Genomic DNA, 22,207 nt, shown 5'->3' with positions numbered 1-22,207 from the left:
ACTGGGGGCGGGGTGGTGGGAGGTCCCAGCCCCAGTGTGTGGGGTGTAGGGAAGATGCCTGACACTGGGCTCACGGTGAAGGGAGGTCCCAGCCCCAGTGTGTGGGGTGTAGGGATGTTGCCTAACACTGGGGTCACGGTGAAGGGAGGTCCCAGCCCTGCTTTGTGGGGTGAAGGGAGGTGCCAGCCCCGGTGTGTGGGGTGTAGGAAAGTTGCCTGACACTGGGGGCGGGGTGGTGGGAGGTCCCTGCCCTGCTTTGTGGGGTGTAGGGAAGATGCCTGACACTGGGCTCACGGTGAAGGGAGGTCCCAGCCCCGGTGTGTGGGGTGTAGGGAAGATGCCTGACACTGGGGTCACGGTGAAGGGAGGTCCCAGCCCCGGTGTGTGGGGTGTAGGGAAGATGCCTGACACTGGGGTCACGGTGAAGGGAGGTCCCAGCCCCGGTGTGTGGGGTGTAGGGAAGATGCCTGACACTGGGGTCACGGTGAAGGGAGGTCCCAGCCCTGCTTTGTGGGGTGTAGGGAAGATGCCTGACACTGGGGTCACGGTGAAGGGAGGTCCAAGCCCCGGTGTGTGGGGTGTAGGGATGTTGCCTGACACTGGGGTCACGGTGAAGGGAGGTCCCAGCCCTGCTTTGTGGGGTGAAGGGAGGTGCCAGCCCCGGTCTGTGGGGTGTAGGAAAGTTGCCTGACACTGGGGGTGGGGTGGTGGGAGGCCCCTGTCCTGCTTTGTGGGGTGTAGGGAAGATGCCTGACACTGGGGTCACGGTGAAGGGAGGTCCCAGCCCTGCTTTGTGGGGTGAAGGGAGGTGCCAGCCCCGGTGTGTGGGGTATAGGAAAGTTGCCTGACACTGGGGGCGGGGTGGTGGGTGGTCCCAGCCCCGGTGTGTGGGGTGTAGGGAAGATGCCTGACACTGGGGGCGGGGTGGTGGGAGGTCCCTGCCCTGCTTTGTGGGGTGTAGGGGGCGGGGTGGTGGGAGGTCCCTGCCCTGCTTTGTGGGGTGTAGGGAAGATGCCTGACACTGGGGGCGGGATGGTGGGAGGTCCCAGCCCCAGTGTGTGGGGTGTAGGGAAGATGCCTGACACTGGGCTCACGGTGAAGGGAGGTCCCAGCCCCAGTGTGTGGGGTGTAGGGAAGATGCCTGACACTGGGGTCACGGTGAAGGGAGGTCCCAGCCCTGCTTTGTGGGGTGTAGGGAAGATGCCTGACACTGGGGTCACGGTGAAGGGAGGTCCAAGCCCCGGTGTGTGGGGTGTAGGGATGTTGCCTGACACTGGGGTCACGGTGAAGGGAGGTCCCAGCCCTGCTTTGTGGGGTGAAGGGAGGTGCCAGCCCCGGTCTGTGGGGTGTAGGAAAGTTGCCTGACACTGGGGGTGGGGTGGTGGGAGGCCCCTGTCCTGCTTTGTGGGGTGTAGGGAAGATGCCTGACACTGGGGTCACGGTGAAGGGAGGTCCCAGCCCTGCTTTGTGGGGTGAAGGGAGGTGCCAGCCCCGGTGTGTGGGGTATAGGAAAGTTGCCTGACACTGGGGGCGGGGTGGTGGGTGGTCCCAGCCCCGGTGTGTGGGGTGTAGGGAAGATGCCTGACACTGGGGGCGGGGTGGTGGGAGGTCCCTGCCCTGCTTTGTGGGGTGTAGGGGGCGGGGTGGTGGGAGGTCCCTGCCCTGCTTTGTGGGGTGTAGGGAAGATGCCTGACACTGGGGGCGGGATGGTGGGAGGTCCCAGCCCCAGTGTGTGGGGTGTAGGGAAGATGCCTGACACTGGGCTCACGGTGAAGGGAGGTCCCAGCCCCAGTGTGTGGGGTGTAGGGATGTTGCCTAACACTGGGGTCACGGTGAAGAGAGGTCCCAGCCCTGCTTTGTGGGGTGAAGGGAGGTGCCAGCCCCGGTGTGTGGGGTGTAGGAAAGTTGCCTGACACTGGGGGCGGGGTGGTGGGAGGTTCAAGCCCCAGTGTGTGGGGTGTAGGGAAGATGCCTGACACTGGGCTCACGGTGAAGGGAGGTCCCAGCCCCAGTGTGTGGGGTGTAGGGATGTTGCCTAACACTGGGGTCACGGTGAAGAGAGGTCCCAGCCCTGCTTTGTGGGGTGAAGGGAGGTGCCAGCCCCGGTGTGTGGGGTGTAGGAAAGTTGCCTGACACTGGGGGCGGGGTGGTCGGAGGTCCCTGCCCTGCTTTGTGGGGTGTAGGAAAGTTGCCTGACACTGGGGGCGGGGTGGTGGGAGGTCCCAGCCCCGGTGTGTGGGGTGTAGGGAAGATGCCTGAGACTGGGGTCACGGTGAAGGGAGGTCCCAGCCCCGGTGTGTGGGGTGTAGGGAAGATGCCTGAGACTGGGGTCACGGTGAAGGGAGGTCCCAGCCCCGGTGTGTGGGGTGTAGGGATGTTGCCTGATACTGGGGTCACGGTGAAGGGAGGTCCCAGCCCCGGTGTGTGGGGTGTAGGGAAGATGCCTGACACTGGGGTCACGGTGAAGGGAGGTCCCAGCCCCGGTGTGTGGGGTGTAGGGAAGATGCCTGACACTGGGGTCACGGTGAAGGGAGGTCCCAGCCCCGGTGTGTGGGGTGTAGGGAAGATGCCTGACACTGGGGTCACGGTGAAGGGAGGTCCCAGTCCCGGTGTGTGGGGTGTAGGGATGTTGCCTGACAGTGGGGTCACGGTGAAGGGAGGTCCCAGCCCTGCTTTGTGGGGTGAAGGGAGGTGCCAGCCCCGGTGTGTGGGGTGTAGGAAAGTTGCCTGACACTGGGGGCGGGGTGGTGGGAGGTCCCTGCCCTGCTTTGTGGGGTGTAGGGAAGATGCCTGACACTGGGGTCACAGTGAAGGGAGGTCCCAGCCCTGCTTTGTGGGGTGAAGGGAGGTGCCAGCCCCGGTGTGTGGGGTGTAGGAAAGTTGCCTGACACTGGGGGCGGGGTGGTGGGAGGTCCCAGCCCCAGTGTGTGGGGTGTAGGGAAGATGCCTGACACTGGGCTCACGGTGAAGGGAGGTCCCAGCCCCAGTGTGTGGGGTGTAGGGATGTTGCCTAACACTGGGGTCACGGTGAAGGGAGGTCCCAGCCCTGCTTTGTGGGGTGAAGGGAGGTGCCAGCCCCGGTGTGTGGGGTGTAGGAAAGTTGCCTGACACTGGGGGCGGGGTGGTGGGAGGTCCCTGCCCTGCTTTGTGGGGTGTAGGGAAGATGCCTGACACTGGGCTCACGGTGAAGGGAGGTCCCAGCCCCAGTGTGTGGGGTGTAGGGATGTTGCCTGACACTGGGGTCACGGTGAAGGGAGGTCCCAGCCCTGCTTTGTGGGGTGGAGGGAGGTGCCAGCCCCGGTGTGTGGGGTGTAGGAAAGTTGCCTGACACTGGGGGCAGGGTGGTGGGAGGTCCCAGCCCCGGTGTGTGGGGTGTAGGGAAGATGCCTGAGACTGGGGTCACAGTGAAGGGAGGTCCCAGCCCCGGTGTGTGGGGTGTAGGGAAGATGCCTGAGACTGGGGTCACGGTGAAGGGAGGTCCCAGCCCCGGTGTGTGGGGTGTAGGGATGTTGCCTGACACTGGGGTCACGGTGAAGGGAGGTCCCAGCCCCGGTGTGTGGGGTGTAGGGAAGATGCCTGACACTGGGGTCACAGTGAAGGGAGGTCCCAGCCCCGGTGTGTGGGGTGTAGGGAAGATGCCTGACACTGGGGTCACGGTGAAGGGAGGTCCCAGCCCCGGTGTGTGGGGTGTAGGGAAGATGCCTGACACTGGGGTCACGGTGAAGGGAGGTCCCAGCCCCGGTGTGTGGGCTGTAGGGATGTTGCCTGACACTGGGGTCACGGTGAAGGGAGGTCCCAGCCCCAGTGTGTGGGGTGCAGGGAGGTTGCCTGATACTGGGGGCATGGTGAAGGGAGGTCCCAGCCCTGGTTTGTGGGGTGTAGGGATGTTGACTGACACTGGGGTCACGGTGAAGGGAGGTCCCAGCCCTGCTTTGTGGGGTGTAGGGAAGATGCCTGACACTGGGGTCACGGTGAAGGGAGGTCCCAGCCCCGGTGTGTGCAGGGAGGTTGCCTGATACTGGGGGCATGGTGAAGGGAGGTCCCAGCCCCAGTGTGTGGGGTGCAGGGATGTTGCCTGACACTGGGGTCACGGTGAAGGGAGGTCCCAGCCCTGCTTTGTGGGGTGAAGGGAGGTGCCAGCCCCGGTGTGTGGGGTGTAGGAAAGTTGCCTGACACTGGGGGCGGGGTGGTGGGAGGTCCCAGCCCCAGTGTGTGGGGTGTAGGGAAGATGCCTGACACTGGGCTCACGGTGAAGGGAGGTCCCAGCCCCAGTGTGTGGGGTGTAGGGATGTTGCCTAACACTGGGGTCACGGTGAAGAGAGGTCCCAGCCCTGCTTTGTGGGGTGAAGGGAGGTGCCAGCCCCGGTGTGTGGGGTGTAGGAAAGTTGCCTGACACTGGGGGCGAGGTGGTGGGAGGTCCCAGCCCCGGTGTGTGGGGTGTAGGGAAGATGCCTGAGACTGGGGTCACGGTGAAGGGAGGTCCCAGCCCCAGTGTGTGGGGTGTAGGGATGTTGCCTAACACTGGGGTCACGGTGAAGGGAGGTCCCAGCCCTGCTTTGTGGGGTGAAGGGAGGTCCCAGCCCCAGTGTGTGGGGTGCAGGGATGTTGCCTGACACTGGGGTCACGGTGAAGGGAGGTCCCAGCCCTGCTTTGTGGGGTGAAGGGAGGTGCCAGCCCCGGTGTGTGGGGTGTAGGAAAGTTGCCTGACACTGGGCGCGGGGTGGTGGGAGGTCCCAGCCCCAGTGTGTGGGGTGTAGGGAAGATGCCTGACACTGGGCTCACGGTGAAGGGAGGTCCCAGCCCCAGTGTGTGGGGTGTAGGGATGTTGCCTAACACTGGGGTCACGGTGAAGGGAGGTCCCAGCCCTGCTTTGTGGGGTGAAGGGAGGTGCCAGCCCCGGTGTGTGGGGTGTAGGAAAGTTGCCTGACACTAGGGGCGGGGTGGTGGGAGGTCCCTGCCCTGCTTTGTGGGGTGTAGGGAAGATGCCTGACACTGGGCTCACGGTGAAGGGAGGTCCCAGCCCCAGTGTGTGGGGTGTAGGGATGTTGCCTGACAATGGGGTCACGGTGAAGGGAGGTCCCAGCCCTGCTTTGTGGGGTGAAGGGAGGTGCCAGCCCCGGTGTGTGGGGTGTAGGAAAGTTGCCTGACACTGGGGGCGGGGTGGTGGGAGGTCCCAGCCCCGGTGTGTGGGGTGTAGGGAAGATGCCTGAGACTGGGGTCACGGTGAAGGGAGGTCCCTGCCCTGGTGTGTGGGATGTAGGGATGTTGCCTGACACTGGGGTCACGGTGAAGGGAGGTCCCAGCCCCGGTGTGTGGGGTGTAGGGAAGATGCCTTACACTGGGGTCACAGTGAAGGGAGGTCCCAGCCCCGGTGTGTGGGGTGTAGGGAAGATGCCTGACCCTGGGGTCATGGTGAAGGGAGGTCCCAGCCCCGGTGTGTGGGGTGTAGGGAAGATGCCTGACACTGGGGTCACGGTGAAGGGAGGTCCCAGCCCCGGTGTGTGGGGTGTAGGGAAGATGCCTGACACTGGGGTCACGGTGAAGGGAGGTCCCAGCCCTGCTTTTTGGGATGTAGGGAAGATGCCTGACACTGGGGTCACGGTGAAGGGATGTCCCAGCCCCGGTGTGTGGGCTGTAGGGATGTTGCCTGACACTGGGGTCACGGTGAAGGGAGGTCCCAGCCCCAGTGTGTGGGGTGCAGGGAGGTTGCCTGATACTGGGGGCATGGTGAAGGGAGGTCCCAGCCCTGGTTTGTGGGGTGTAGGGATGTTGCCTGACACTGGGGTCACGGTGAAGGGAGGTCCCAGCCCTGCTTTGTGGGGTGTAGGGAAGATGCCTGACACTGGGGTCACGGTGAAGGGAGGTCCCAGCCCCGGTGTGTGCAGGGAGGTTGCCTGATACTGGGGGCATGGTGAAGGGAGGTCCCAGCCCCAGTGTGTGGGGTGCAGGGAGGTTGCCTGACACTGGGGGCATGGTGAAGGGAGGTCCCAGCCCTGGTGTGTGGGGTGTATGGATGTTGCCTGACACTGGGGTCACGGTGAAGGGAGGTCCCAGCCCTGCTTTGTGGGGTGTAGGGAAGATGCCTGACACTGGGGTCACGGTGAAGGGAGGTCCCAGCCCCGGTGTGTGGGGTGTAGGGAAGATGCCTGACACTGGGGTCACGGTGAAGGGAGGTCCCAGCCCCGGTGTGTGGGGTGTAGGGAAGATGCCTGACACTGGGGTCACGGTGAAGGGAGGTCCCAGCCCTGCTTTTTGGGATGTAGGGAAGATGCCTGACACTGGGGTCACGGTGAAGGGAGGTCCCAGCCCCGGTGTGTGGGCTGTAGGGATGTTGCCTGACACTGGGGTCACGGTGAAGGGAGGTCCCAGCCCCAGTGTGTGGGGTGCAGGGAGGTTGCCTGATACTGGGGGCATGGTGAAGGGAGGTCCCAGCCCTGGTTTGTGGGGTGTAGGGATGTTGACTGACACTGGGGTCACGGTGAAGGGAGGTCCCAGCCCTGCTTTGTGGGGTGTAGGGAAGATGCCTGACACTGGGGTCACGGTGAAGGGAGGTCCCTGCCCCGGTGTGTGCAGGGAGGTTGCCTGATACTGGGGGCATGGTGAAGGGAGGTCCCAGCCCCAGTGTGTGGGGTGCAGGGATGTTGCCTGACACTGGGGTCACGGTGAAGGGAGGTCCCAGCCCTGCTTTGTGGGGTGAAGGGAGGTGCCAGCCCCGGTGTGTGGGGTGTAGGAAAGTTGCCTGACACTGGGGGCGGGGTGGTGGGAGGTCCCAGCCCCAGTGTGTGGGGTGTAGGGAAGATGCCTGACACTGGGCTCACGGTGAAGGGAGGTCCCAGCCCCAGTGTGTGGGGTGTAGGGATGTTGCCTAACACTGGGGTCACGGTGAAGAGAGGTCCCAGCCCTGCTTTGTGGGGTGAAGGGAGGTGCCAGCCCCGGTGTGTGGGGTGTAGGAAAGTTGCCTGACACTGGGGGCGAGGTGGTGGGAGGTCCCAGCCCCGGTGTGTGGGGTGTAGGGAAGATGCCTGAGACTGGGGTCACGGTGAAGGGAGGTCCCAGCCCCGGTGTGTGGGGTGTAGGGAAGATGCCTGAGACTGGGGTCACGGTGAAGGGAGGTCCCAGCCCCGGTGTGTGGGGTGTAGGGATGTTGCCTGACAGTGGGGTCACGGTGAAGGGAGGTCCCAGCCCTGCTTTGTGGGGTGAAGGGAGGTGCCAGCCCCGGTGTGTGGGGTATAGGAAAGTTGCCTGACACTGGGGGCGGGGTGGTGGGAGGTCCCTGCCCTGCTTTGTGGGGTGTAGGGAAGATGCCTGACACTGGGGTCACAGTGAAGGGAGGTCCCAGCCCTGCTTTGTGGGGTGAAGGGAGGTGCCAGCCCCGGTGTGTGGGGTGTAGGAAAGTTGCCTGACACTGGGCTCACGGTGAAGGGAGGTCCCAGCCCCAGTGTGTGGGGTGTAGGGAAGATGCCTGACACTGGGCTCACGGTGAAGGGAGGTCCCAGCCCCAGTGTGTGGGGTGTAGGGATGTTGCCTAACACTGGGGTCACGGTGAAGGGAGGTCCCAGCCCTGCTTTGTGGGGTGAAGGGAGGTGCCAGCCCCGGTGTGTGGGGTGTAGGAAAGTTGCCTGACACTAGGGGCGGGGTGGTGGGAGGTCCCTGCCCTGCTTTGTGGGGTGTAGGGAAGATGCCTGACACTGGGCTCACGGTGAAGGGAGGTCCCAGCCCCAGTGTGTGGGGTGTAGGGATGTTGCCTGACACTGGGGTCACGGTGAAGGGAGGTCCCAGCCCTGCTTTGTGGGGTGAAGGGAGGTGCCAGCCCCGGTGTGTGGGGTGTAGGAAAGTTGCCTGACACTGGGGGCGGGGTGGTGGGAGGTCCCAGCCCCGGTGTGTGGGGTGTAGGGAAGATGCCTGAGACTGGGGTCACGGTGAAGGGAGGTCCCAGCCCCGGTGTGTGGGGTGTAGGGAAGATGCCTGAGACTGGGGTCACGGTGAAGGGAGGTCCCTGCCCCGGTGTGTGGGGTGTAGGGATGTTGCCTGACACTGGGGTCACGGTGAAGGGAGGTCCCAGCCCCGGTGTGTGGGGTGTAGGGAAGATGCCTTACACTGGGGTCACAGTGAAGGGAGGTCCCAGCCCCGGTGTGTGGGGTGTAGGGAAGATGCCTGACACTGGGGTCATGGTGAAGGGAGGTCCCAGCCCCGGTGTGTGGGGTGTAGGGAAGATGCCTGACACTGGGGTCACGGTGAAGGGAGGTCCCAGCCCCGGTGTGTGGGGTGTAGGGAAGATGCCTGACACTGGGGTCACGGTGAAGGGAGGTCCCAGCCCTGCTTTTTGGGATGTAGGGAAGATGCCTGACACTGGGGTCACGGTGAAGGGAGGTCCCAGCCCCGGTGTGTGGGCTGTAGGGATGTTGCCTGACACTGGGGTCACGGTGAAGGGAGGTCCCAGCCCCAGTGTGTGGGGTGCAGGGAGGTTGCCTGATACTGGGGGCATGGTGAAGGGAGGTCCCAGCCCTGGTTTGTGGGGTGTAGGGATGTTGCCTGACACTGGGGTCACGGTGAAGGGAGGTCCCAGCCCTGCTTTGTGGGGTGTAGGGAAGATGCCTGACACTGGGGTCACGGTGAAGGGAGGTCCCAGCCCCGGTGTGTGCAGGGAGGTTGCCTGATACTGGGGGCATGGTGAAGGGAGGTCCCAGCCCCAGTGTGTGGGGTGCAGGGAGGTTGCCTGACACTGGGGGCATGGTGAAGGGAGGTCCCAGCCCTGGTGTGTGGGGTGTATGGATGTTGCCTGACACTGGGGTCACGGTGAAGGGAGGTCCCAGCCCTGCTTTGTGGGGTGTAGGGAAGATGCCTGACACTGGGGTCACGGTGAAGGGAGGTCCCAGCCCCGGTGTGTGGGGTGTAGGGAAGATGCCTGACACTGGGGTCACGGTGAAGGGAGGTCCCAGCCCCGGTGTGTGGGGTGTAGGGAAGATGCCTGACACTGGGGTCACGGTGAAGGGAGGTCCCAGCCCTGCTTTTTGGGATGTAGGGAAGATGCCTGACACTGGGGTCACGGTGAAGGGAGGTCCCAGCCCCGGTGTGTGGGCTGTAGGGATGTTGCCTGACACTGGGGTCACGGTGAAGGGAGGTCCCAGCCCCAGTGTGTGGGGTGCAGGGAGGTTGCCTGATACTGGGGGCATGGTGAAGGGAGGTCCCAGCCCTGGTTTGTGGGGTGTAGGGATGTTGACTGACACTGGGGTCACGGTGAAGGGAGGTCCCAGCCCTGCTTTGTGGGGTGTAGGGAAGATGCCTGACACTGGGGTCACGGTGAAGGGAGGTCCCAGCCCCGGTGTGTGCAGGGAGGTTGCCTGATACTGGGGGCATGGTGAAGGGAGGTCCCAGCCCCAGTGTGTGGGGTGCAGGGATGTTGCCTGACACTGGGGTCACGGTGAAGGGAGGTCCCAGCCCTGCTTTGTGGGGTGAAGGGAGGTGCCAGCCCCGGTGTGTGGGGTGTAGGAAAGTTGCCTGACACTGGGGGCGGGGTGGTGGGAGGTCCCAGCCCCAGTGTGTGGGGTGTAGGGAAGATGCCTGACACTGGGCTCACGGTGAAGGGAGGTCCCAGCCCCAGTGTGTGGGGTGTAGGGATGTTGCCTAACACTGGGGTCACGGTGAAGAGAGGTCCCAGCCCTGCTTTGTGGGGTGAAGGGAGGTGCCAGCCCCGGTGTGTGGGGTGTAGGAAAGTTGCCTGACACTGGGGGCGAGGTGGTGGGAGGTCCCAGCCCCGGTGTGTGGGGTGTAGGGAAGATGCCTGAGACTGGGGTCACGGTGAAGGGAGGTCCCAGCCCCGGTGTGTGGGGTGTAGGGAAGATGCCTGAGACTGGGGTCACGGTGAAGGGAGGTCCCAGCCCCGGTGTGTGGGGTGTAGGGATGTTGCCTGACAGTGGGGTCACGGTGAAGGGAGGTCCCAGCCCTGCTTTGTGGGGTGAAGGGAGGTGCCAGCCCCGGTGTGTGGGGTATAGGAAAGTTGCCTGACACTGGGGGCGGGGTGGTGGGAGGTCCCTGCCCTGCTTTGTGGGGTGTAGGGAAGATGCCTGACACTGGGGTCACAGTGAAGGGAGGTCCCAGCCCTGCTTTGTGGGGTGAAGGGAGGTGCCAGCCCCGGTGTGTGGGGTGTAGGAAAGTTGCCTGACACTGGGGTCACGGTGAAGGGAGGTCCCAGCCCTGCTTTTTGGGATGTAGGGAAGATGCCTGACACTGGGGTCACGGTGAAGGGAGGTCCCAGCCCCGGTGTGTGGGCTGTAGGGATGTTGCCTGACACTGGGGTCACGGTGAAGGGAGGTCCCAGCCCCAGTGTGTGGGGTGCAGGGAGGTTGCCTGACACTGGGGGCATGGTGAAGGGAGGTCCCAGCCCTGGTGTGTGGGGTGTATGGATGTTGCCTGACACTGGGGTCACGGTGAAGGGAGGTCCCAGCCCTGCTTTGTGGGGTGTAGGGAAGATGCCTGACACTGGGGTCACGGTGAAGGGAGGTCCCAGCCCCGGTGTGTGGGGTGTAGGGAAGATGCCTGACACTGGGGTCACGGTGAAGGGAGGTCCCAGCCCCGGTGTGTGGGGTGTAGGGAAGATGCCTGACACTGGGGTCACGGTGAAGGGAGGTCCCAGCCCTGCTTTTTGGGATGTAGGGAAGATGCCTGACACTGGGGTCACGGTGAAGGGAGGTCCCAGCCCCGGTGTGTGGGCTGTAGGGATGTTGCCTGACACTGGGGTCACGGTGAAGGGAGGTCCCAGCCCCAGTGTGTGGGGTGCAGGGAGGTTGCCTGATACTGGGGGCATGGTGAAGGGAGGTCCCAGCCCTGGTTTGTGGGGTGTAGGGATGTTGACTGACACTGGGGTCACGGTGAAGGGAGGTCCCAGCCCTGCTTTGTGGGGTGTAGGGAAGATGCCTGACACTGGGGTCACGGTGAAGGGAGGTCCCAGCCCCGGTGTGTGCAGGGAGGTTGCCTGATACTGGGGGCATGGTGAAGGGAGGTCCCAGCCCCAGTGTGTGGGGTGCAGGGATGTTGCCTGACACTGGGGTCACGGTGAAGGGAGGTCCCAGCCCTGCTTTGTGGGGTGAAGGGAGGTGCCAGCCCCGGTGTGTGGGGTGTAGGAAAGTTGCCTGACACTGGGGGCGGGGTGGTGGGAGGTCCCAGCCCCAGTGTGTGGGGTGTAGGGAAGATGCCTGAGACTGGGGTCACGGTGAAGGGAGGTCCCAGCCCCGGTGTGTGGGGTGTAGGGAAGATGCCTGAGACTGGGGTCACAGTGAAGGGAGGTCCCAGCCCCGGTGTGTGGGGTGTAGGGATGTTGCCTGACAGTGGGGTCACGGTGAAGGGAGGTCCCAGCCCTGCTTTGTGGGGTGAAGGGAGGTGCCAGCCCCGGTGTGTGGGGTATAGGAAAGTTGCCTGACACTGGGGGCGGGGTGGTGGGAGGTCCCTGCCCTGCTTTGTGGGGTGTAGGGAAGATGCCTGACACTGGGGTCACAGTGAAGGGAGGTCCCAGCCCTGCTTTGTGGGGTGAAGGGAGGTGCCAGCCCCGGTGTGTGGGGTGTAGGAAAGTTGCCTGACACTGGGGGCGGGGTGGTGGGAGGTCCCAGCCCCAGTGTGTGGGGTGTAGGGAAGATGCCTGAGACTGGGCTCACGGTGAAGGGAGGTCCCAGCCCCAGTGTGTGGGGTGTAGGGATGTTGCCTAACACTGGGGTCACGGTGAAGGGAGGTCCCAGCCCTGCTTTGTGGGGTGAAGGGAGGTGCCAGCCCCGGTGTGTGGGGTGTAGGAAAGTTGCCTGACACTAGGGGCGGGGTGGTGGGAGGTCCCTGCCCTGCTTTGTGGGGTGTAGGGAAGATGCCTGACACTGGGCTCACGGTGAAGGGAGGTCCCAGCCCCAGTGTGTGGGGTGTAGGGATGTTGCCTGACACTGGGGTCACGGTGAAGGGAGGTCCCAGCCCTGCTTTGTGGGGTGAAGGGAGGTGCCAGCCCCGGTGTGTGGGGTGTAGGAAAGTTGCCTGACACTGGGGGCGGGGTGGTGGGAGGTCCCAGCCCCGGTGTGTGGGGTGTAGGGAAGATGCCTGAGACTGGGGTCACGGTGAAGGGAGGTCCCAGCCCCGGTGTGTGGGGTGTAGGGAAGATGCCTGAGACTGGGGTCACGGTGAAGGGAGGTCCCTGCCCCGGTGTGTGGGGTGTAGGGATGTTGCCTGACACTGGGGTCACGGTGAAGGGAGGTCCCAGCCCCGGTGTGTGGGGTGTAGGGAAGATGCCTTACACTGGGGTCACAGTGAAGGGAGGTCCCAGCCCCGGTGTGTGGGGTGTAGGGAAGATGCCTGACACTGGGGTCATGGTGAAGGGAGGTCCCAGCCCCGGTGTGTGGGGTGTAGGGAAGATGCCTGACACTGGGGTCACGGTGAAGGGAGGTCCCAGCCCCGGTGTGTGGGGTGTAGGGAAGATGCCTGACACTGGGGTCACGGTGAAGGGAGGTCCCAGCCCTGCTTTTTGGGATGTAGGGAAGATGCCTGACACTGGGGTCACGGTGAAGTGAGGTCCCAGCCCCGGTGTGTGGGTTGTAGGGATGTTGCCTGACACTGGGGTCACGGTGAAGGGAGGTCCCAGCCCCAGTGTGTGGGGTGCAGGGAGGTTGCCTGATACTGGGGGCATGGTGAAGGGAGGTCCCAGCCCTGGTTTGTGGGGTGTAGGGATGTTGCCTGACACTGGGGTCACGGTGAAGGGAGGTCCCAGCCCTGCTTTGTGGGGTGTAGGGAAGATGCCTGACACTGGGGTCACGGTGAAGGGAGGTCCCAGCCCCGGTGTGTGCAGGGAGGTTGCCTGATACTGGGGGCATGGTGAAGGGAGGTCCCAGCCCCAGTGTGTGGGGTGCAGGGAGGTTGCCTGACACTGGGGGCATGGTGAAGGGAGGTCCCAGCCCTGGTGTGTGGGGTGTATGGATGTTGCCTGACACTGGGGTCACGGTGAAGGGAGGTCCCAGCCCTGCTTTGTGGGGTGTAGGGAAGATGCCTGACACTGGGGTCACGGTGAAGGGAGGTCCCAGCCCCGGTGTGTGGGGTGTAGGGAAGATGCCTGACACTGGGGTCACGGTGAAGGGAGGTCCCAGCCCCGGTGTGTGGGGTGTAGGGAAGATGCCTGACACTGGGGTCACGGTGAAGGGAGGTCCCAGCCCTGCTTTTTGGGTTGTAGGGAAGATGCCTGACACTGGGGTCACGGTGAAGGGAGGTCCCAGCCCCGGTGTGTGGGCTGTAGGGATGTTGCCTGACACTGGGGTCACGGTGAAGGGAGGTCCCAGCCCCAGTGTGTGGGGTGCAGGGAGGTTTCCTGATACTGGGGGCATGGTGAAGGGAGGTCCCAGCCCTGGTTTGTGGGGTGTAGGGATGTTGACTGACACTGGGGTCACGGTGAAGGGAGGTCCCAGCCCTGCTTTGTGGGGTGTAGGGAAGATGCCTGACACTGGGGTCACGGTGAAGGGAGGTCCCAGCCCCGGTGTGTGCAGGGAGGTTGCCTGATACTGGGGGCATGGTGAAGGGAGGTCCCAGCCCCAGTGTGTGGGGTGCAGGGATGTTGCCTGACACTGGGGTCACGGTGAAGGGAGGTCCCAGCCCTGCTTTGTGGGGTGAAGGGAGGTGCCAGCCCCGGTGTGTGGGGTGTAGGAAAGTTGCCTGACACTGGGGGCGGGGTGGTGGGAGGTCCCAGCCCCAGTGTGTGGGGTGTAGGGAAGATGCCTGACACTGGGCTCACGGTGAAGGGAGGTCCCAGCCCCAGTGTGTGGGGTGTAGGGATGTTGCCTAACACTGGGGTCACGGTGAAGAGAGGTCCCAGCCCTGCTTTGTGGGGTGAAGGGAGGTGCCAGCCCCGGTGTGTGGGGTGTAGGAAAGTTGCCTGACACTGGGGGCGAGGTGGTGGGAGGTCCCAGCCCCGGTGTGTGGGGTGTAGGGAAGATGCCTGAGACTGGGGTCACGGTGAAGGGAGGTCCCAGCCCCGGTGTGTGGGGTGTAGGGAAGATGCCTGAGACTGGGGTCACGGTGAAGGGAGGTCCCAGCCCCGGTGTGTGGGGTGTAGGGATGTTGCCTGACAGTGGGGTCACGGTGAAGGGAGGTCCCAGCCCTGCTTTGTGGGGTGAAGGGAGGTGCCAGCCCCGGTGTGTGGGGTATAGGAAAGTTGCCTGACACTGGGGGCGGGGTGGTGGGAGGTCCCTGCCCTGCTTTGTGGGGTGTAGGGAAGATGCCTGACACTGGGGTCACAGTGAAGGGAGGTCCCAGCCCTGCTTTGTGGGGTGAAGGGAGGTGCCAGCCCCGGTGTGTGGGGTGTAGGAAAGTTGCCTGACACTGGGGGCGGGGTGGTGGGAGGTCCCAGCCCCAGTGTGTGGGGTGTAGGGAAGATGCCTGACACTGGGCTCACGGTGAAGGGAGGTCCCAGCCCCAGTGTGTGGGGTGTAGGGATGTTGCCTAACACTGGGGTCACGGTGAAGGGAGGTCCCAGCCCTGCTTTGTGGGGTGAAGGGAGGTGCCAGCCCCGGTGTGTGGGGTGTAGGAAAGTTGCCTGACACTAGGGGCGGGGTGGTGGGAGGTCCCTGCCCTGCTTTGTGGGGTGTAGGGAAGATGCCTGACACTGGGCTCACGGTGAAGGGAGGTCCCAGCCCCAGTGTGTGGGGTGTAGGGATGTTGCCTGACACTGGGGTCACGGTGAAGGGAGGTCCCAGCCCTGCTTTGTGGGGTGAAGGGAGGTGCCAGCCCCGGTGTGTGGGGTGTAGGAAAGTTGCCTGACACTGGGGGCGGGGTGGTGGGAGGTCCCAGCCCCGGTGTGTGGGGTGTAGGGAAGATGCCTGAGACTGGGGTCACGGTGAAGGGAGGTCCCAGCCCCGGTGTGTGGGGTGTAGGGAAGATGCCTGAGACTGGGGTCACGGTGAAGGGAGGTCCCTGCCCCGGTGTGTGGGGTGTAGGGATGTTGCCTGACACTGGGGTCACGGTGAAGGGAGGTCCCAGCCCCGGTGTGTGGGGTGTAGGGAAGATGCCTTACACTGGGGTCACAGTGAAGGGAGGTCCCAGCCCCGGTGTGTGGGGTGTAGGGAAGATGCCTGACACTGGGGTCACGGTGAAGGGAGGTCCCAGCCCCGGTGTGTGGGGTGTAGGGAAGATGCCTGACACTGGGGTCACTGTGAAGGGAGGTCCCAGCCCCGGTGTGTGGGGTGTAGGGAAGATGCCTGACACTGGGGTCACGGTGAAGGGAGGTCCCAGCCCTGCTTTTTGGGATGTAGGGAAGATGCCTGACACTGGGGTCACGGTGAAGGGAGGTCCCAGCCCCGGTGTGTGGGCTGTAGGGATGTTGCCTGAAACTGGGGTCACGGTGAAGGGAGGTCCCAGCCCCAGTGTGTGGGGTGCAGGGAGGTTGCCTGATACTGGGGGCATGGTGAAGGGAGGTCCCAGCCCTGGTTTGTGGGGTGTAGGGATGTTGCCTGACACTGGGGTCACAGTGAAGGGAGGTCCCAGCCCTGCTTTGTGGGGTGTAGGGAAGATGCCTGACACTGGGGTCACGGTGAAGGGAGGTCCCAGCCCCGGTGTGTGCAGGGAGGTTGCCTGATACTGGGGGCATGGTGAAGGGAGGTCCCAGCCCCAGTGTGTGGGGTGCAGGGAGGTTGCCTGACACTGGGGGCATGGTGAAGGGAGGTCCCAGCCCTGGTGTGTGGGGTGTATGGATGTTGCCTGACACTGGGGTCACGGTGAAGGGAGGTCCCAGCCCTGCTTTGTGGGGTGTAGGGAAGATGCCTGACACTGGGGTCACGGTGAAGGGAGGTCCCAGCCCCGGTGTGTGGGGTGTAGGGATGTTGCCTGACACTGGGGTCACGGTGAAGGGAGTTCCCAGCCGGGCTGGCCCCAGTGTGTGGGGTGTAGGGATGTTGCCTGACACTGGGGTCACGGTGAAGGGAGGTCCCAGCCTTGCTTTGTGGGGTGTAGGGAAGATGCCTGACACTGGGGTCACGGCGAAGGGAGGTCCCAGCCCCGCTGTGTGGGGTGTAGGGAAGATGCCTGACACTGGGGTCACGGTGAAGGGCGGTCCCAGCCCTGGTGTGTGGGGTGTAGGGATGTTGCCTGACACTGGGGTCACGGTGAAGGGAGGTCCCAGCCCCGGTGTGTGGGGTGTAGGGATGTTGCCTGACACTGGGGTCACGGTGAAGGGAGGTCCCAGCCCTGCTTTGTGGGGTGTAGGGATGTTGCCTGACACTGGGGTCACGGTGAAGGGAGGTGCTAGCCCCGGTGTGTGGGGTGTAGGGAAGTTGCCTGACACTGGGGGCGGGGTGGTGGGAGGTCCCTGTCGGATGTGTGGGGTGTAGGGAAGTTGCCTGACACTGGGGGCGGGGTGGTGGGAGGTCCCTGCCGGATGTGTGGTGTGCCAGTATACATGCCAATATTCTACAGCACCTGGGAGAGAGATTTGGTCGCAGGAGGGATGCATGTTGCCAAAGGCTTGCATTGAGGTTAGAATTATTTTAAGCCGGGAAAAGGGAAAAATAGTAATATTGTTTCCTGAAAAATGGGTAGCCTCCTGCCTAAGGGCCTGATTCATGGAATGTTTTGCACAGCTGAAAGGTAACGCGGCACTGCTGAAAAGTGACTTAGCACTGCCGACACAAACCTTGATTCATGGAGCTGTGCAAAGTGTATTTTTGCAGTACAAAAAGACTTTGCACTGCAAAAATACACTGCACAGCAGTTCCATAAATCAGGGTTTGTGTCGGCAGCGCAAAGTCACTTTAAACCGTGAAAAGATTTTCCATGAATCAGGCCCTAAATCGGGAGGGTTGGCACGTCTGTGCAGGGAAGTTACCTGACACTGTGGGCACGGTGCATGGAGGTCCTAGGCCTGGTGTGTGCGGAGCAGGGGTGTTTCCAGTTTATGGCACATTCTGTGTGCTCGGTGAAGGGGGTGGTGGGAGACGGGCAGGTCCCTCTATGTGAAGGACGGGGGTGTCCCAGACTGATGCATGACACTGTGGGCACGGTGCAGGGAGGTGCTAGGCGTGGTGTCTGCGGAGCAGGGGGGTTTCCATCTTCTGGGACACACTGTGGGCACGGTGCAGGGAGGTGCTAGGCCTTGTGTGTGCGGAGCAGGGGGGTTTCCATCTTCTGGGACACACTGTGTGCTCGGTGAAGATGTTGAGAGGGGGCCAGGTCCCTCTATGTGCAGGACGGGGCGCCCCAGGCTGATGATGCATGACACTGAAGGGTGGTCCCGGCCCTTAATCCCGGCTCACCAGGCTCGGGATTAGCCCCTCAACCTGCCTGCTCACATGGGATTCGTCCACAGCTGCTTCACGTGGGATTAGTTTTTCATCAGGACGGATTAGGATTGACACCACACGCCCTGTTCTTTCTCCCTCACGCCAATTCCCAAAATATGCTCCTAATGGGGAAGCAGGGGGAACCCTGCCCAGCGGATGCGCGCCGCGGGAGCTTGGCAGAGTCAGCAGGTGAGGGTGGCAAGGGAGCAGAGGGCACTGCATCCGGGTTGGCACCAGGCTGCGCAGGTGCAGGCGGTGACGAGGCTGCGGTGATGTCACACGGGTCCACGGCTTATAGGGTTTTATTTAGTCTCTAATCCCTGTGCACTGCAGGGCCCTGGTCCGGGGAAGTGACGTCCCACCCTGGAGAGGGATAAGCCATCTGGCCTCGAGCTGCTGCCCCTAGTAGGCGGGTGCCCGGCCGGCCCGTGACTGCCACATTGCACTCACACGGCGGGAAGGTGGCTGCCGGGACTTTCTGTGGAGCCTGGGTTACACGGGGTATTATTTGGAGCCTTCTAAAGTTACCAGGGATGAATAATTCAGCTCTTGGCTTGTAACACAAGATCCCCTCTGCCTGGTCCCTGGGGGACTCAGGTGCAACACACCGCTTTAATACACACGTATGTGTAAGAGGAGCTTCTGAGGGAAGGCGTGCCCTGCGCTTACCAAGGCTGAAGTCATCTTTTTCCAATGCCGGTTCTGAGCAACCCTACAAATATCAGCCGCTCCCAAAGCTGGGATGCTGCTGCCTGGTACGAGGGCAACTGGGAGGGCGACGGCGCCGGAGACTACCAACGAGCACCTGGCAGGAGGAATTCAGTGACTTACAGTGGGCCAGAAGGTTGGTACGAGCCGCCTGGACACCGGTCACGTGAGCTCAAGGCGGATCAGTACCCATACCACGAGTCACCTGCCAGCCACGGTCAGGCCGGGCGTCAAGACCGCCGGCCGGCGAGGAACAGCTCTGTGCCGGACTTTGCTGCTCAATACGAAAGACCGCCAGCCATGTCGATACGCAGCTCCCTGCCTCCCCATGACTACTACCACGATCCCGCCATGGCCGTACGCTCTTCAGAGGACCCCCGCTACTTCAGAGAGCACATGACGGCCAGAGCCGGGCAGAACTATGGGGTTCCCGCTGGACGGGCCGCGTGGGAGCAGGCCCAAGGAAGGCCTATCTATAGAGATTCCATGGGAAAGGTGATCTTAGACGGGCAGAGGATGCAAGGTCATGACCCTACAATGGGCAGGTACGACCTGCAGAACCCCCGCTACGCATCAGAGGCTGGAGCCTTCAATAGTCGCCAAATCTACAGCAATGGCACTGAGCGGAGCATTGACCCGGTGACGGGGCGCCAGTTGGCCCCCACCTGCTTGGTGGTGGACCCAGCCTCTACTGCCATGATGGAAGACTCTCTAGGGAACGCCACCATTCCTGTGAACCGTGGCTATGTCCTGGGCCGAGAAAACATGAATGCCAAACTGATGTACAATGGCTACGAAGGCAACTTGCCCCCACAAGGCACCATGGATCCCGCTCAAGCGTCCATGGGACTCTCGGGAGTCGACATGAAGAGGACCATGGACCTCGAGTACGTGTCCACTCTGCGATCTGAGGGCTTGTCAGACGGCACCATCAGTGCTCTGCTACAGCAGGGCTTTGACTCGCCCAGCATGCTGGCCGCCATGGAGGAGCACGACATCAAGTCTGTCTCTGCTAACCTGGGGCAGGCTCGGGTGCTTGCCCGCATTGCCCAGAACTATCGAACTGAGCTGCAGCTGCAGAGGCAGAGTCGGAAGGTCCACTCTCTCCGGGGCCGAGCACGCTCCAACAGCTTCAGCCACCGGGGAGAGTTGCTGCGTGGAGAATATGGCCTGCAGTCTTTTGGGGGGCAGGTGGCTGACGGGACAGGGATGCAGCAGAGCATGCTGGCTATCAGAGGGGCTGAGCTCAGCCGCCGGCCATCCAGTGCCCCTTCACAGCACCTCCTAGAAACAGCTGCCTACTCTGGGCTGGGCCCACAAAGCAATACCTTCCAGGGGAACACTGCTTACAGCGCGTCTGGGCCCTTCTCCATGCAGACCCGCTCGGCCTACACCACCCAGGCAGGGATTCCCATGACAGCGGTGCAGAACCAACTCACCACCAACCCCAAGACGGCGTACCCAACTAGCTACACCGTGCCCATGGAGCTGATGAAGAGGGAGCGCAGTGCCCCCATCACGCCACTACACAGCCCCCACGGCAGCCCGCAGCTGCTGCGCAGACAGATGGGACCCTCAGAACCAACACTCTCCCTCGTGCCCACTGGCCCTGGCCTGCACCCGCTCAACTCTCCGTATCAGAAGGTGTCGCGGCGCACTGGGCCCCCCATCATCTTCTCCACCATGGCCTCACCGGAACCCAGCAACTATGGTAACGTATGTTAGCGTTTGTGGTGATTGTGGGACTGGGGGAGGCGGTGGCAACAGGTGGGCAAGAAGATCTGCATTGAAGAATATCAGAGAATCTGTGAAAAATGTGGCAATCTATGAAAATGGGAAAGAATCTTACTTGACCCAAGTTTCCAGAATGTGCCAGAGATTCAGGGTGTGCTGGGAAAGACATGGTGCCAGCTTCCTTGGACACGCTGTGGCATGTGTAGAAGCATGCTGTCTGTAAGCGTTGGCCATAGACCAGAGGGTGGGACTCAGGGACAGAGGAGACAGGGGATGCTTGACAGCCCATACACACAGCTGCAGAAATGAGCACCACACTTCAGGCCCCAGGAGTGTGTATACTGATTTACAGTTACGCTTCTATTACTTTCCAGCTTGTTTGCTTATTGTTCACTCTGAAAGAATGATATTGGAGAAATCCTTAGATGAAGAGAAGTTCTTGCTGAACATTTCTCATGCCTTTCTGAAGCAGCAGGAATGTTTAAATAGCAGCTCCCGGGCAGTGAGAAGCGTTTCTTCTCTATGAGCAGTTCATGTATTCTCTAAGCACAGAGGAAAGGGCCTGGGGGATGTTTTGTCGCTGTCTTTTTAGCTCATTTTCCTTTGCTGTGCCTTTTACGTGCCTGGGAAGGGCTTCGTAAATGCTTTACAAAGGCATTTTGGAAGCAGTTTGCATTGTTTGGTCAGTGCTGAAGAAATGCTGGTGTCCTTTCTACTCAAGACCCCACAGGCGACGCCCCCCTCCTCCATACACATCGAGAGAGGCTAATAACACCATTCTCATTGATCTAGAGAATGACCAGCCAGGGACTGACTGATTAGACTGATTGGGATCCCAGAGATCCCCCTCCTTTGAAACCCCAGGTGAGGATGACTCTGGGACAGCACTCTAGAGAAGAACCCCAGGTGAGGATGACTCTGGGACAGCACTCTGGAGAAGAAACCCCAGGTGAGGATGACTCTGGGACAGCACTCTAGAGAAGAAACCCCAGGTGAGGATGACTCTGGGACAGCATCTAGAGAAGAAACCCCAGGTGAGGATGACTCTGGGACAGCACTCTAGAGAAGAAACCCCAGGTGAGGATGACTCTGGGACAGCACTCTTCCTAACCACTGCCAACTGCGTAACCTTGGCCAGGACCCTTGTTCTATCCAAGGTTGACTACTGTAATGCCCTCTATCTAGGTACTAATCTCCGCAACTTAAATAAGCTACAAATTGTCCAAAACAATGCGATCAGAGCGGCCCTTAACATTCCTAGGCGCCAGCATATATCTGACACCAGGCGCAACCTGCACTGGCTCTCTATCCCACAGCGCATCTCCTTGAAGTCCTTGGCTCTCACACACAAATGCCTCCACAACCAAGCCCCTCGCTACCTGGCTAACAGATTCTCTTTCCACAATTCCACCAGACCTCGCAGAGCGGCCCAAGCCAACTGCCTTGTCATCCCGCGCTTTAATCTCCTAAGATCTGGTGGAACCAGCTTCCCCATCCTGGCAGCCAAACTTTGGAACTCACTCCCCAATGACCTTAGAGCAGAACCTTCCTTCCTGAAATTCAAATATCTTACCAAAGCATGGCTATCCGCCCAAGACTGCTAACATCAGCTTACTGCCCTACTTGCACTTTGACCTACTCGGCATCCCTTATTAACTATCCTGTAAATCACTGCCTTATCGATATTCATTTGAATGTATATGTTGTAAATTTTGTATATCTTCCTGTAATAATCTTGTAATACTCTGTCACATTGCCTTGTCATGCTTTCATCTTGTTGTAACTAAGTTAAGCGCCCGGATGCCCCTGGGCCTGGTGCGCTATAGAAATAAATAAAATACTAAAAATACTCTAGAGAAGAAACCCCAGGTGAGGATGACTCTGGGACAGCATCTAGAGGAAACCCCAGGTGAGGATGACTCTGGGACAGCATCTAGAGAAGAAACCCCAGGTGAGGATGACTCTGGGACAGTACTCTACAGAAGAAACCCCAGGTGAGGATGACTCTGGGACAGCACTCTAGAGAAGAAACCCCAGGTGAGGATGACTCTGGGACAGCATCTAGAGAATAAACCCCAGGTGAGGATGACTCTGGGACAGCACTCTAGAGAAGAAACCCCAGGTGAGGATGACTCTAGGACAGCACTCTAGAGATGAAACCCCAGGTGAGGATGACTCTGGGACACCACTCTAGAGAAGAAACCCCAGGTGAGGATGACTCTGGGACAGCACTCTAGAGAAGAACCCCCAGGTGAGGAGTCGTATGAGTGCAGCTTCTTTGCCAGTGGATGTGTCGGCGCGGCGTGTTTGGCGCACTTGTCTTTTTGGAGCAGTCTGTTCGCTGCAGCCAGCCGGGCACAGGGCCCTGTGGGTGATAACTTTCAGCTCGAAAAATGAAGTGGTGGTTGTCTCTTAACCTTTTTAGTCTGATGGGTGGGTGAAAACAGTACATTTCATTTTGGCGGGTGCGAGCCCATTGA

At 61.6% G+C, this 22,207-nt stretch overlaps 1 protein-coding gene across 2 annotated transcripts in view; it reads left to right on the top strand.

Annotated features, from left to right (window-relative positions):
• The first annotated feature begins 17,355 nt into the window (after nt 1-17,355).
• The window catches only part of CTBP2 (C-terminal binding protein 2), a 307,050-nt gene continuing 302,198 nt past the window's right edge, over nt 17,356-22,207 (top strand). Inside the window, exon 1 of one of the 2 annotated variants that reach the window (XM_069612047.1) lies at nt 17,356-19,704. In XM_069612047.1, the coding sequence (XP_069468148.1) occupies nt 17,979-19,704 (1,726 nt within the window). In that variant the 5' untranslated portion in view covers nt 17,356-17,978. The remainder of the gene's footprint in view (nt 19,705-22,207) is intronic. The other variant, XM_069612046.1, reaches the window with a different exon arrangement.

Source organism: Ambystoma mexicanum, chromosome 8 (assembly GCF_040938575.1).
Source record: "Ambystoma mexicanum isolate Mex_15411 chromosome 8, UKY_AmexF1_1, whole genome shotgun sequence".
NCBI classification, from domain to species: Eukaryota; Metazoa; Chordata; class Amphibia; order Caudata; family Ambystomatidae; genus Ambystoma; species Ambystoma mexicanum.
The sequence above is the reverse complement of the archived record's forward strand: the minus strand, read 5'-3'. Positions and strand labels throughout refer to the sequence as shown.